This window comes from Suricata suricatta, chromosome 4 (genome assembly GCF_006229205.1).
Source record: "Suricata suricatta isolate VVHF042 chromosome 4, meerkat_22Aug2017_6uvM2_HiC, whole genome shotgun sequence".
Lineage (NCBI taxonomy): Eukaryota > Metazoa > Chordata > Mammalia > Carnivora > Herpestidae > Suricata > Suricata suricatta.
Genome location: NC_043703.1, coordinates 86,365,254 through 86,380,247, shown reverse-complemented (window position 1 = coordinate 86,380,247; position 14,994 = coordinate 86,365,254). Strand labels below are relative to the sequence as shown.

Here is a 14,994-nt window from a genome sequence, read left to right as displayed (position 1 = left end):
GTCTCTCCACACCCTCACCAGCATCTATAGTCTCTTGATTTGTTCATTTTAGCCACTCTGACTGGCGTGACGTGGTATCTCAGTGTGGTTTTGATTTGTGTTTCCCTGATGATGAGCATTGTTTCATGTGCCTGTAGACCATCTGGATGTCCAGAGGAAACTATTAAGCTTGAAGACAGGGGATGTTCACAGAAGACACGGGTCTGAGAAGTCCTCCCTATACGTCCTGTTCATTAGGAACAAGGGTGCTAGGACCCTCGGCCAACACCCATTTCGGTGACTGCAGGCGAATATGCCATGACAAATGTGTGCAAGGCTCAGGCAGCCTCCACTGCTCTGCTTAGAAGCACCTGACGTGCAGTGTGGTACTATTTCCTGCAGGCTGACAATCTGAGTTCAGGAGGGAGAGCTGCTCAGAGTCCCCACCAGGAAGGGCTCCGGAAGCCAGACTCCAGACTTGCTCTCTGCAACTGTTCTTTCTCCCCTTTCGCTGCCATAGTGTCAGGTGTGGGTCACCGGAAGCCTGCCTGTCTTCCCCATTTTTATCTGCTCTTCTGAGCAAGGAGAGTTCTAGCAGGGTTCTGGAAAATTTTCTTTGCTGGATGATTTAAGTAGCAAGATCTGGGAATCTACCTAAATATCCGAATATTAGAAATACAGTTTAGTATATTTAGTATTTCCAATATGATAGACTATAAAGTCATTTTAAAATGAGTAAGCCTGTGGCAACATGGAAAAGTGCTAATGGGGAGTATCAAGGGAAAGTCAAATATAAAGTAGCATACTATATAAAGCCAAGTATCAAAATACATCGACATATATTTTGAGGGATGGGATCAGGAGTCAGTACACAGCACAGGAGGTGGTAATGATAGTAATGGTCACTGCTGCATGGACCCAGGCCTGCGAGAACGCTGAAGACCGGTTACCGCCATCCAAGGCCCCCAGCAGAGCGCAGCCCTCATGGTGAGCTGCAGGCAGGTGGGGACAAGGGCAGCTCCAGCCTCTGCTGCCACCGCACAGGCACGTGGCAGACTCCCCGGCTTCCACGTGCTCACCCGACAACATGGGCTTGGCCTTTCACTCCCTCATCTGCCCAGAACTTCTTACCTTGAATAAGTCATAGAGTTCTTCCAGGTCTTCAGGAAGAATGGAGACTTCTGGAGTAACAACGCGGAGCTTGAGGGAAGAATAAACAGCAATGGAGTGAATTCTGTGCCTAGGAGATCGGAGGAACACAGGGTTCTTCCTGCTCGTTCGGGTGGGGGGACCGCCAGGCGCCAGTCTTGTCTCCCAGAGCAGCCTGTTCCTCTCTGACGCAAAGATCACCGTATGGCAACTTTCTCAAGGTGTTTACCCTCTGCCTTCCCAAGTTCACACATCGGCACCTCAGGACAAACGTGTAGGTAGGTTCAAACGGAAGTCAAACTCTAGCAAAGACGGGGATTGGGCAGGAGGTTCCTCCTGAATAACAACGAACACAGCAGGCCTCCTGTGCTAGGTATTTTATATATCGGACCTCATTTAATCCCAAATGCTGGGTATTAGTATCCTCATTTTACATCTGGGGAAGCTGGGGCTCACGGTGGTTAAATTGCTCACAGTATGACTTGAAAAGCCCAACTGTTGTATACCAGGTCACTCTAATTCAATGCAGGGTACAAAGCTGGGATTAAGTTCATGTATTTATCTTTAGTAATCTCTACACCCAATGTGGGGCTTGAACTCACAACCCCAAGATCAAGAGTCACAGGCTCCTCTGACTGAGCCAGTCAGGCACCCCAAACACTGGCCTTCTAATGAGACCAACAGAACAGAGCCCACAATTCTTGACTCACCACATTCTGCTTTGTGGTATCTTCGTGGCCTTGGAGAACCCTGATCCTGTGCTTACAGCGCAGGTGCTCAATCTGCTCTACAGACTGGTCTCCAAATTTCTGCAGAGAAACAAAGAGTCACTCATGCACAGAATCCCTTTGTGCATACAAACAGAGGAAAGCAGTAGTAGTCGGGGAAGCCCCCTCAAAATCCACCACTGAACAAGTTTCCAAGAGGGCGAGGATGGGGGCGGGGGGCGCGGTGCCAGGCCTAGTTACCTCATAGGAGTCCCGGATCAGGTCGGCAATGTCAGTCACAGGGTAGGGCTCCTGGTCATCGGAGAAAAAGGCATGGTGGCTGCCAACTGAGGGTCCAGGACTGTCCTCATTCTTAATGTGATCTAGAAACCTGAGCACACAACCCACCACTGAAGCACTGGTGCCCCCGCACCTGAGGGCCACACCACACCCGCTACCTTCACAGGGGCCAGGAAGTATCTCAGAGCACCTTCCAAGTTCGTTTGTCTTCAAACACTGGGAGGAGAGCAAGGTAGCAACCACTGTGCTCCTTTAGAGAAAAGGAGACATCCCTAACGCCAAACCTGTTGATCTGGGCTCCATGGGCGTGTGTGCCGGGATCTGGAACTCACTGGAAGTCAATACAAAGTTCTGTGCAAACGTGCAATTGTGAGCTTCCACAGTGTTCTGAAAGGGAAACTCTCAGAAACTCTCATCTGTCTTTCAACTTGCCCTCAGCTCCAAGAAACCCAGGTTCCAGTCCTCAGCCTCATGGGGCTTTTCTTTCACTGCAACACAGCAGCCCCTACACATCAAATGTCTAAAACCTCCAGCTGGCTGCTGAGATTACCATTTCCAGTGCCCGCCCGCCCGCCCCCTGCCAGGCCACTCGGAGTGTGTATCTCCTCAGAGACAAGCATGGACAGCCTGCTCCCCTCCTGTACCCCCTCCATAGCTGGAGAAGGGTGGGGAAGATGGCGCTCTTCACCACACGCAGGCAACAGTGCCACCGGATAGGGTAACAAGTGGCATAGAAGGAAAAATTGCACAGTGACAGCCCTGCTGGGCACCGGCTGCTGCCTCTACCCATCATCTGTCTGGCAGAGCCCTCGGCTGCCTGCCTCACCCCGTGAGCCCACCTGCTCAGGACCATGAGCGCCTGGCCATCGTCCTTGCTGCTGCACAGGCCCTCGGCGTTGGCTTCCAGCACAGCCAGCCCCAGCTGGAAAATGGCTTTGATCCCATCGTAGAAGAAGCAATCCACAACGCTCACGGCACTCTCCAGAGGCATAATGCTGAGGAACAGAGTCAGGAACCACGAGAGAGAGATGGACGCCAGGGCTGAGAGGTCGTTCATGTGCTCCGCCAGCTCGGGGAGGTGCTCCTTGATGAGCTCCTCAAAGACAGACTGGTCCACCTGGGCCCCTGGAAAAGGCAGGCCATAGACTTCACTGGGAAGGGAGTCACACTTTGTAAGTTAGCCTGAAAATAAAACGAATCTGAGTTGATCAGAACAATGAAACAGAACTAGAGCCCAGAAAAGGACTGACACTTAACTGATTTTTGACACTGACTAAGGTAATTCAGTGGGGAAAGGATAGTATTTTCACAAAATAATACTCAATCAGTGGATGCCTGTGTGGGGCAGAGGTGGGGGTGAGAACCTCAAGCCCTACTTCACATCATACAAGAAAATACATATGAAATGTGTCACAGACCTAAATATAAAAGCTAATACTATAAGGCTTCTCAAGGAAAATATAGGAAAAAGGCAACATTTCTTAGGACACAAAAGGAACTAGCCACAGAAAAAGTTATAAATGAGACTTCATCAAAATTAAAGACTGGTGTTCTTCAAAAAACAGTAAAATAATAATGTAAACTTCAAACTCAGAAAATACTTATAATATACCTGACAAAGGTCTTGTATTCAAAACAACAACTCTTGCACTTTAGTCATCAATAACGAATTTTTTCTTTAAATAGGCAAAAGATGTGAGCAGACACTTCAAAGGAGACCAAAAAAAATGGCCAGGAAGCACAGAAAAATATGTTCAAGATCCTTAATGAAGGAAAGAAATACAGGGGCACCTGGGTGGCTCAGTCAGTTAAGTGTCCAGCTTCGGCTCAGGTCATGATTTCAAGGTTAGTGGGTTCAAGCCCCATGTCAGGCTCTGTGCTGACAGCTCAGAGCCTGGAGCCTGCTCCGGATTCTGTATCTCCCTCTCTCTGACCCTCCCCTGCTCAAGCTGCCTCTCTCTGTCTCTCAAAAATAAATTTTAAAAACATTACAAAAATTAAAAAAAAAAGAAATGCAAATTAAAACCTCCATGACATATCCCTTCTTACCCACTAGAATGGCAAAAATTAAAAAGTCAATTCCAAGAACAAACAGGGATATGGAGCCGCTAGAACCTCTACATTGCTGGTATGAGATGTGTGACTGCAGAATATCTTGCTTTGAAAAAGTTTCTTACAAAGTTAAAAATACATCTAACCTATGACCTAGCATTTCTACTCCTAGGTAAATACTCAAGAAAACAATCTTTATTCACAAAGAGACTTCTACAGGAATGCATATTGCACCATTATTTAGAAAACAAAAACAAAAACAACTCATATCTCTACTACCAGGTGACTGGAAAAACAAATCATGTTATACAGTGAAAGGCTACTCGGCAATAGGAAAGGGACAAATTACTGATGCACCCACAACCTCATGTTGTACAAAAGACAACAGACACAAAAGAGATTACATTCTCTGTTATTACATTTATTCCAAGTTCAAGAATGGGCCACACTAATCTGTGGTGATGGAAATCAGTGCTCCGCCACAGGCAGGGAAGGGGGCAGAAGGGAACGTTGTGGGTTATAGAAATGCTCCACCCTGTACTGGGGTGGCGGTCACACGGTATACACATGATCCCTGATGGTCTGCTGGTCACTCAGGGGTATATGAGCTGTCTCATCACGACACCATCAACAGGTGATGGCTTTGGCAATTTGCCTCCCAGTGTCCCTGAGACTCCGATGATTCTGCGCTACCGTGCGCAAGGTTAAACTGCCTCCCATGACATAAAGTACAAAAGGAGGCAAGCCCATCACTCAGGCACGTGAAGGGAGCCGGGAAGACAGTCTAAAGCATACCAAGAGACCACTAAAAGGCACCAAGTGGCTACCTCCTTCCCAGCCAACCCCTCCTTGACCCTCAGTGGTCATCACATCCCTTCAGTTCTTGGGATACCAGTCTTTAGAAAGCGTCTTCTTCCTGCCTTACCCCTACATCCAGTCCTTTGCCAAAGTCTATCTCAAATTCATTCTTTGGTTTCTGTTCCCACAGATGCCACCTTAATATTAGGCCGCCTCTAGAAAGAGTATCTAAGAGTATCACCAAGCCGAAGCAATTTTTCTGTATTTGTCCACTAGGAGGTGCTGGACCACAGAGATGATGCAAGTTCAAATCAGCCATAAGAAGAAAAGAAAGCACCAAGTGCATGCTTGAGAGCAGTGGGGTCAAGGGTCTGCCCAGTGCCCAGCAGCAACAAATGGGCCTTCTCACTATCAAAGTGTGTAAGTGGCAGGAAGGGAGGGAGGTCTGTTCTGGGGGTGGCGGGTGGGGCTCTAAGTCTGTCCTTCAGGTCCAGCCTGGAGGGTCGCCAGCACTGCTCCGTGCGCCTCCTCTCCTTAGGGGAGAGGGGACATCTGTCTGCATGAGCTCCTTGGGTACTGAGATCAAGGCCACCCTCCCTTTCCAGGCCACAGGGAAACACCTCTCTGGTTTTCACTTTTCAACTTGTTTCCTGATCCTAAAAAAATTTTTTTTCAGGTTACCTCACTCCACCATTTTGCCAGAGTAGTGCAGAGAATTACACCAGTTAGTTGTGCAAATTTAAGAGCCAAGCAGGGTTTGTACAGAGACCTGCTGAGAGGTGCAGGGGACTTTTTACTGAAGACTGAGGGGACACATGTCTTTGCCCAGGCTCTGTCCCTACTCCCCAAGCACAGAGGACGAGGAGGAAGGGGAAGGGGACAGTTTACCGATGACTCGGTGGTTGAAATAGTCGGGGAGCATCCGCTCACACACGGCCACCAGCAGCCAGAAGGCCTCCTCCTCCTTGGCGTACAGCAGCAGGACGGAGGTCAGGATGTTCATGGACTGCTCGGGTTCACAGAGGAGGGCACGGTTAGTGACCAGGCTGCACAGACCCCAAAACCCACACAGGTCAGACCCAGGGCAGCCCAACCACACTGACACTTGTGAGGTGATCATGTTACCAACACGGTCCCCACAAGACACACCAGGCTGAGTGACCAGCCACCGTCCCCTCATCGTCCCCATCTAGCAAGGCTGAGGTCAGCCATGGTGGATGCCTCAGGCCCAGGTCAAATCCAGCCATTCTATTGTTCAAACACACACAAAACGTTCACGCATTGATTTTGCTTATTCACAGGAAACATCTATAACCCTGTCTCAACCTGGGACGGGGGCGGGGGGGGAGGGGGGTAATTTACTGAGTTTTATTTTGTGCTTGTTTACCACATCCCTGAGTAAACTTCCCCAGCAAACTCAGCAACAGCTCAGAGGACGTCTTACCTCCACTTTTGCTTCCTGAAGGAAAGGGATTGGCCCCAAACACCTTTTTTCCTCCCCAAACAGCACTGATATTTTTAAAATAATCCCCATAACTTCTGTAGAGATCCAGAAAAATAAAGCTCCACAAAAGCATTATCAGTGCCATCCTATAGCAGAGGCCTGGAGGGGCGGTGGAGACAATGTGTCCTGCCACAGACAGCGGCTCAGCATGTGTACTGCTCTTTGCCCCAAAGTTTCTAACTTCAAGTATATGAAGATAATTCCTTTGGCCATATATGATGCATCCTTTCAGGGAAGGGACAAAGCATGGAGCCTTCACAGGACAGTACAAGACAGCCAAGAAGATCAGGACCCGAAGCCCAGCAGATCAACACAAGACATGGACTCAACACAAGACTGTTCCTCACTGCACGCCTCACCTGGCAGTACCCAATTTTAGGGTTCCGGTGGGCATAGGCCGTGAGGACTCTCCTCAAAGCAGCAATTCCCGTTTCATTCTGGAAGGCGGGGTGCTCTGGTAAGGAACGGTGCAGGTCCCGTTCTATCTCCTCCGTCACCAGGCAACATTTTCCCATGGACTCCTCCACCAGGTTACCATAGTAACCGGGATGCGAGGCAAGATCAGTTACTGCATCTGATGATTTAAAAGGAGTTTTTCAAGGGGGTGGATTACTGGGATAGTCAACATGGGGAGGGGGCTTGTCCTGCTGGGAGACATAAAATATTTTGAGTCTCAGCACCCAAGGGACATAAAATATTTTGAGACTACACACACCCAAAAGGACTTCATTTCTGCCAAAAACAAAAAGGAAAGAAAAAAATGATATAACATGGCTTTTCTAAGAATAAACTTACACAGAGAGAGGGGAAACCGCTCATACTAGAAATAATTGTATTAATATGCTTTAGCAAGTTGTATTCACTAGTAACAGGAAGAGTGGATATGGGTGTGTACTCATACAGACGTACACACAAGGTTCATATACAAAGTCACCAGCAAATTACTGAGCATGCACGTGTGAAGCAAAAACAATTATGCTTAAGTAATCAAACAATTATCAAGGAGCCAACGAGCCCCCAACGAGAAACTGTGAGGCTGGGGTCACGATGTGCAGGCAGACCGAGCACAGGCCACCCACTGCCGCTAGCCCCCCCTTTTTTTTTTTTTATAAAATGTGTGTGTGTTTTCATTAAAAAGGCAGACTTAGATAAGCCGGTGGCATTAACAGGTGTCACTCATCGGGTGGTAAGATTATGAGTCATGCTACTCTCTATGCTCGTTCCTCTCTGTTTTCTTTCCAACTCTGAGTAGAGATTGTTTTTATTAAGTGCAAAAATACAGAAGGCATTTTTTAATTTGAAAAAGGCCTGTGTTTGGTGGGCAGCTGCAGAAACAAGGTAACAAACAGGGGGCTCAGCTTGTCAGACGAGGTGAGCAGTGGTCGTAGGCCTATCAGTAAATGCCAGCAAGTGCCTCGGAAAGCAGGAAATGTGCATCCGGGCCCCCAGGGCTGGGGAGGGGGTGGGCTTGGTTATTGGGGGAGAGACTGGGAAGAGGGAAGACAAAGGGTGAGGCAGGGTGAGGGTCAGCATGAGGCTGACCTGAGGGAGGAATATAAAAAATGTGCAGGGAGGGGCTCCAGGGTGGCTCAGTCCACTAAGCTTCCGACTTCAGGTCATGATCTCATAGTTCATGAGTTTGAGCCCAACATAAAGCTCTGCACTGACAGTGCAGGACCTGCTTAGGATTCTTTCTCTCTCTCCCTCAATCTCTCTCTACCCCTTCCTCTCCCTCTCCCTCTCTCTCAAAATAAAAAAATAAACTTAACAACAACAACAACAAAGCATGCAGGGAGAGGACAGGTGCCCAGGCTCAGCCTCTGGGAGGCCCATGCTGACCTGAGAGCAGCAGGTCCACCAAAGGAGACAGGACCTCCTCACTATGCCTCCCGCTTCACCCTGATAGGAGCAGCTAAGTCACACCCTGGACGACAGGGCCTTCCCTTCCTGCCTGTGGGGCCCGACCTCCTCAACCGAGCCAGATGAAACAGCCACCCTCAATGCAGAGACAGACAAATGCCTGCTCAGCTGGTCTCTGAGGATGTTGGTTCCTGTCTCTGCCCACCCATCGGTGAGTGTCCTGATGAGGGACTCCCACACGTCACCAAACAGCAGCAGAGCAAGAGTCCTGGGGCCTGAGGCCAGACAAGGCTATCACTGAATGGGTCAAGTGATATAAGAGGAAGAAGTCGGCAGAAGAGAAATCTCCACAACTGTACCTCCTGGGGAGGCTGTTTGTCTTCAACAGAGAAGGGACCAAGAGAAAGTGTGCTGAGAGATTTATGTGAATGCCACTGCAAGTGAACCACATACACAGATTTTTGTTTGTTTAGTCTATTTCAGAATGCATGTCCTAGAAAGATACTTCCCTTCTAAGAGATTCTTCACAAATTCTCAGGACTGTGTACAGATTCAATATTACTTTCAAAGGAGAGGTCATTTCAGCCAGATCTCACATTGACCAAGGAGGATACCACAGCCCAGGGGTCTCGGGCAACTTGACCAAGGTCCCACGGCTAACACAGTCAAGAGTGCTCAAGTTCTGGGCTGGGATCACCACGGGAAGAATCTAAAGATGGATGACTTGTCTGCACACACACATTGTTCAGATCTGGGCCTCTGTTCCTGTTCTGCTCCAGAAATAACTCTTGGCCTAAAAATACCAGAAACACTTACCTGAGAAGAGCAGCCAGAGTTTGCCACGTAAAGATTCAGGGATCCCCATGGCTACAAGCTTCCGGATCTTCTCTGTGCGGAACATACACACAGTTCTGCCGTATTCCACAAAGTGGTCATTCCATAGGCTTATTTTTATCTGCTCCCTGGACTGGAAATGGAAATTTTGTTCATGTACAAAGAAGCCCGTCCACACCTTCCACTACAGCCCATCCGTATCACACAGCCATCGGACGCACATCCAACTGTCAACAGAGGAACCAACAGTAATGCGCAACTGGTTCAGCAAATATTTCTGAAACACTTCCAGGCGCAGAGGATGTAAAGATGAATAACAGCTACCAGTCCTTCTGGAGCTCAGAGCCCAGCGGGAGAGTTTACACAAATAAAATGCCATTTCCTTGGAAAAGTTGATTTTAAGAATATGTTTGTCCAAATGCTCAAGTCGCCCAAAGCAGACGGGAGGGAGAGGTGGGAGCAGGGGATGTTTGGGAAGCTTCTCAGGATGTTGACAGCAAGCCACTGCTGGAATACAGGTCAATTCAGAGGGCAAATGAGGGCAAGGGGCGGGGGGTGGCCCTGAGCTCCGAGACAACCAGCGGAAAAACTGAAACCTAAGAAATTACATTGTTCTTAATATCAGAAACAAGAAAGACACCATTTCTCTAGGGAACTAAAAATCCTTTTTAGATGGGGGTGTCTGGGTGGTTCTGTCAGTCGAGCATCTGACCCCTGATTTCAGCTCAGGTCATAATCTCATGGTTTGTGAGTTTGAGCCCTCATCAAGGCTCTGTGCAGACAGTGCGGAGCCTGCTTGGGATTCTCTCTCTCCCTCCCTCTCTCAACCCTGTCCCTGCTTGCATGCACGTGCTCTTTCGCATTCACTCTCTCTCTCAAAATAAATACACTTAAAAAAATTATCCCTAGATGACAGGAGTTCTTTGTGCCTTTTAAGCAAGATGTCCGTAGATGCTCCTGGCACACAGGTCCCAAGGCAGCTTCCTTCCAACCGTGGTCTCTTTTCAGAGTACAATTTCTAGCCCATTCCCCCTACTGTACATAACCTTGCCCTTAGAGTCTCCCTACAAGGAGGATGAGTATAAGTAAATGTAACAGAAATATCTTTGGTCCAGTAAAACTACAGCACAGGAGACCTTTTGTTCCAGGAGAGAAAAAGAAATGCTGTAAGAGGAACCCACACAGACACCACTGGACAAGAGGAGAAACACTTGTTCTGTATCTGGAAGAACCCACAAAGGACAGCACTGATGGCTCTACCAGTCACATGGCCGCGAGCTGCATCAAAGGGCCACTTAGAGGGCAGGTAGGAAAGTCATCGCCCTCGGTCATTTGACCACATCCTTCATGTATCCAGATGTGCCCAGGCAACTGGCATCAGCTGACCCCCTCGCTACTGCCAGTGACGAAGAGGGAGGGTTACGAGCTGCTGGGGCTGCACGGCCACCATCCACCCACACCTCCTACTCTCCCAAAGCCCGTGGGGCTGGGGCCCGGGAAGGCAGAGCTATGTCACCCACCACTCGCGAGTCAGGGCTCTGGCTGCCTGACTGCTGGAAGACAGATATCAGGGCCTCAGGGTGCAGGCACGGGCTCTTGTCTTTTTCACTTTCCTCGATATTTTGAGAGGACACCATTTCAAGATCCCCAAACTTGTGGTCACCGCACATGCTTGCTGAATGAAACACAGGTGAAGTCTGCCGGAAAGAAAAAATAGTGGGGGGGGCTAGAAGAAAGTCACCACTTTACTTATGGAAGAGTCATTGCTTCATCTTTGGAGGCATGAAGGTGTCATACTTCAACATGCCTAGTAAAAATCGCCTCTCAGCCTTTTGGCTAAGATCAAGTGCAACATGCCTAGTAATGACTCCAGGGAAACAGACTAACATCAGACCCAACAGATTTGATCTTCAGGAAGGAATACAGTCCACCCTACGCTTTCCCAGTAAGGCTGCTCACAACACACAGCATGGGTCCATCAGACGGCCAGCCAAGCACCATTTCTTGTATGCTTCCAGAACTGGGAATGTCCATCTTCAGAAAACAACCCTAGTGTACTGAGAGACTATCTCCTTTCCTCCCTGTCACTATGTGGGTAAAAAGAGGTCAAGAAAGAGAGACGGGTGTGAAACAACAGGAGACAAGGCCCCAGCAGATCCGGCTCTGTTTTACAGCCATCCAACCTTAAGGACAATGTGACTTCTCTTTTAACAAGTTACATCTGCCCCCAAATAACATCCCCTCCAAAGTCAGAGGTGGGGGCACTGACCCCTGCAACCTGTGATGGGTATGCTCTCTACTGTAAGTTGAATCCCCAGTCAAACCCTCCAACCTGTGAGGGGTGCCCTGTCAATCCCTTTGCCATGTGGGTGTCCCCCACCAACCTCCTAACATATAGACGGGTGCCCATCAGATCCACTCACCTCTGGTGAGAGGCGCCCTATGAACCCCTCTAACCTGTGAGCGGGGGGCCCTGTTAGCCCCTCCAACTGCTCACCTGCGCGGGCTACCCTCTAACCTGTGTAGCACCCACTCAGGACCCCTCGAGTCTCAGAAGTTATGCAGTGTCTGATACACAGGCCCAATCATCTCTAACACACTTCTCCCATCCCTAAGTGTGTCCAGAGTCACAGGTACACATTTCAGCAATCACTGCCCTAGAGGCAGAGAGGAAGGAGACCTTCAGTTTATAGGATCCCGCTGTTCCTAAGGATCATACCATGTCTTCATCTCGGGAGGTGTCATAACGCACGGGGTGGTTGGCGTGCACCCGCTTCAGCCTCACGAGCAGGCTCTCCACCAAGTTATCTCTGTCCTTCAGCTCAATGAACTGGAAGGCCATCTTGCTCCTGATGCTGACGATGATGGGATTAGGTAGCAGACTTGTGTCCTCCATCTTCTCAATGCTCACCACCTGTTGCAAAAATAATTATACACAAAGGTACAGCAAGAGTAAAAGGAGGGCAGGCATTTCAACTACACATTTAGAAAATATCTTAAGCTAGAAGTAAAACCAAGTTACTTCAATAAGGAACTGATACAGAGGTTAAAAAGTACACCAGGCGGCATATTCAAAGAGGCAAAAGGTCAGAGTAACTCAAGCAGCCATCAGCAGGTGAACGGAGAAAGAAAATGTGCTCTATCCCCACAAGGGAATATTATTCAACCTTAAAGAGGAGAGAAATTCTAACACCTGCTACAACATGGAAAAACCTTGAGGACATTATGCTAAGTGAAATACACCACACACAAACGGGCAAATGTTGTAGGATTCCACTTATAAGAGGGAACCAGAGCGGTCACATTCAGAGACAGAAGGTAGAGTGGTGCGAGCCTGGAGCTGTGGGAGGGAGGATGGGGAGTTAGTGCTTAATGGAGACAGAGTTTCAGTTTGGGAAGATGAAGAAGTTCTGGTAATAGATACACAATAGTGTGAATGTACTTAATGCCACTGTACTGTGACACTTAAAAATGGGTGAAGTGAGGGGTGCCTGGGTGGCTCATGGTTCAGTGTCCGACTTCGGCTCAGGTCCTGATCTCCAGGTCCTGATCTCACGGTTCATGGGTTCGAGCCCCATATCGGGCTCTGTGCTGACAGCTCAGAGCCTGGACCCTGCTTCGGATTCTGTGTTTCCCTCTGTCTCTGCCCCACTCCTGCTCACAATCTCTCTCAAAAATAAAAATTTTTTAAAATTTTTAATGGGTGAATGGATAAATGCATATCATCTATATGTTACAGTAATAAAACAAGTAAGTATGTAAGACAACTCTTGGATTTCTTGCTCCACTCCTAGGTGAGAATATTTGTAAAATGAAATCACACAAATGAAAAAAACAGTGAGTTTTTCCAAAGAACAGCGCTTAGAATTTGGAGGTCCTGGTGTGAAATGGGAGTCGTGGTTACCGTCTTAACAGACGTGCCTTGAAACCGAAGGACTGGGCGTGTCAGACCCAGAAGTGGGTGCAGAATTCTCTGGTAGGAAGGGGCTGGATCCATTGTTTAAATGTTTAACTCAAGTCCCAGGAGGGTATAAAAGACAAGCAATCTAACATTTTCCAAAGGTGATACTTTCCGTCAGATGCTTTTTGCTTTCTCCATTGTTGTGAGGGAAAGTGGGGATTCATTCCTAAAAACTGTTGGGAAAGCTTTAATTGCTAAGCATGTATTTTCTTTTTTTTTTAATTTATTTTTAATGTTTTATTTATTTTTGAGACAGAGAGAGACAGAGGATGAGCGGGGAGGGGCAGAAACAGAGGGAGACACAGAATCGGAAGCAGACTCCAGGCTCTGAGCTGTCAGCACAGAGCCCGACACAGAGCCTGATGCGGGGCTCGAACCTACTAACGTGAGATCATGACCTGAGCCGAAGTCAGAGGCTTAACGGACTGAGCCACCCAGGCGCCCCTAGGCATGTACTTTCTAATGAGAACTTCATCAATATCATCAATACCCCTGAGGGGAGAGTGTTTTATTATCACTTATCACTTCGATGCAAATTTCAGGTGATTGTAGCAACAATAGAAAAAGCAGTGACCCAACGGGTACTGGTCAGATTTGGGCCGTGCTTCCATCTGGAGGCCTGTGTGTAGCCGGCCACCCTCTGCTGGGTGAGCATTCCCCACCTGTGCCGGGTCCCACAGCCACCTGGCTCAAGGATAGAAGGTGGGCTCAGGAAGCCCCTGCCGGGGTGGCGGCTACCTCTCGGAGCGGGAGGATGACATTGCAGCAGCCGTCCTCCTTGCTGGCGAAGCAGATGTAACGGTCAGATGTGAACATCCGCCCAGCCGTGTGACAGCGACTGAACGGCGTCCACAGCGAACATTCCACGACCGCGTGCAGCTTCTCTTGCCTCGGCAGCCTGAAGAAAGCCCGGAAGAACTCATTCTGTGCTCTGGCTTCAAGGTCCCTGGAGAAGGAGGGAGAGAGAAGAGGAGGCAAGAACACTGAATGAACACAGTGGAGTACAAAGAGAAGCCCCGTAAAACCCACCAGCACAGCCGGATATCGAAGTGGGTGCCAAGAGACGCTGAGCCCCCCAGCTCCTGCGTGGGTCATTAACACACACCCCACTTCACAGCCAACCTTTGGAACGTGTACTCAAGGCAGAAGGGGTTGACCCCGCACAAAAGTATGATGACAAACTCACAGACCAACACAGACCTTCCCTCCTGGCTTGGTTAACATCTGAATTACCATAAATCAAGAATCCAGTACCCAAAAGTCAGATAACAGCAAGTGTTGGCACACAAATGCCCTTCTGCCACTGCTAGTGGGAATGTCAGCTGGGGCAGCCGTTTGGACAACAGTCTGGCTGTTTCTCAAAAGGTTCAGCATGGAGTTACTATAAGACCCTGCAATTCCTCGCCTAGGGAGATACCCAAGAGAACTGAAAACGTACATCTGCTCAAAAACCTGTACACACGTGGTCATAGCAGCAGTATTCATAACCGCCGAGAACTAGCAACAACCCAAATGTCCACCAACTGACAAATGGATAAACACAAGGTCACACCATAGAATATTACTCAGCCACACACAAGGCAACAAAGTATGGACACATGCTGCGACATGGGTGGACCTTGAAAACCTTACAGATACAAAAGACCACACCCTGCCTGATCCCATTTACATGTAATTTCCAGAATGGGCAAAACTCATAACCACGGACAATAGATTAGTGATTGCTTAGGGCTGGGGATAAAAGGAGAAGTGGAGAGTGACTGCTCATGAGTGAAGAAAATGTTCTAAACCAACTGTGGTGATGGTCGCAAAGCTCTGTGACTGGACTAAAAAAACCACTGAATGGTACA

At 48.6% G+C, this 14,994-nt stretch overlaps 1 protein-coding gene across 1 annotated transcript in view; it reads right to left on the bottom strand.

Moving 5' to 3' along the window:
• TBC1D8 (TBC1 domain family member 8) overlaps positions 1 to 14,994 on the bottom strand; it is a 97,426-nt gene that overhangs the window by 19,538 nt on the left and 62,894 nt on the right. The window contains exons 11-20 of the mRNA XM_029938499.1: positions 13,883 to 14,090; positions 11,903 to 12,097; positions 10,704 to 10,880; positions 9,166 to 9,316; positions 6,849 to 7,063; positions 5,874 to 5,991; positions 2,975 to 3,260; positions 2,097 to 2,226; positions 1,839 to 1,937; positions 1,111 to 1,179 (exon numbers count right to left, since the gene is read on the bottom strand). Of these exons, the coding sequence (XP_029794359.1) occupies positions 1,111 to 1,179; positions 1,839 to 1,937; positions 2,097 to 2,226; positions 2,975 to 3,260; positions 5,874 to 5,991; positions 6,849 to 7,063; positions 9,166 to 9,316; positions 10,704 to 10,880; positions 11,903 to 12,097; positions 13,883 to 14,090 (1,648 nt within the window). The remainder of the gene's footprint in view (positions 1 to 1,110; positions 1,180 to 1,838; positions 1,938 to 2,096; positions 2,227 to 2,974; positions 3,261 to 5,873; positions 5,992 to 6,848; positions 7,064 to 9,165; positions 9,317 to 10,703; positions 10,881 to 11,902; positions 12,098 to 13,882; positions 14,091 to 14,994) is intronic.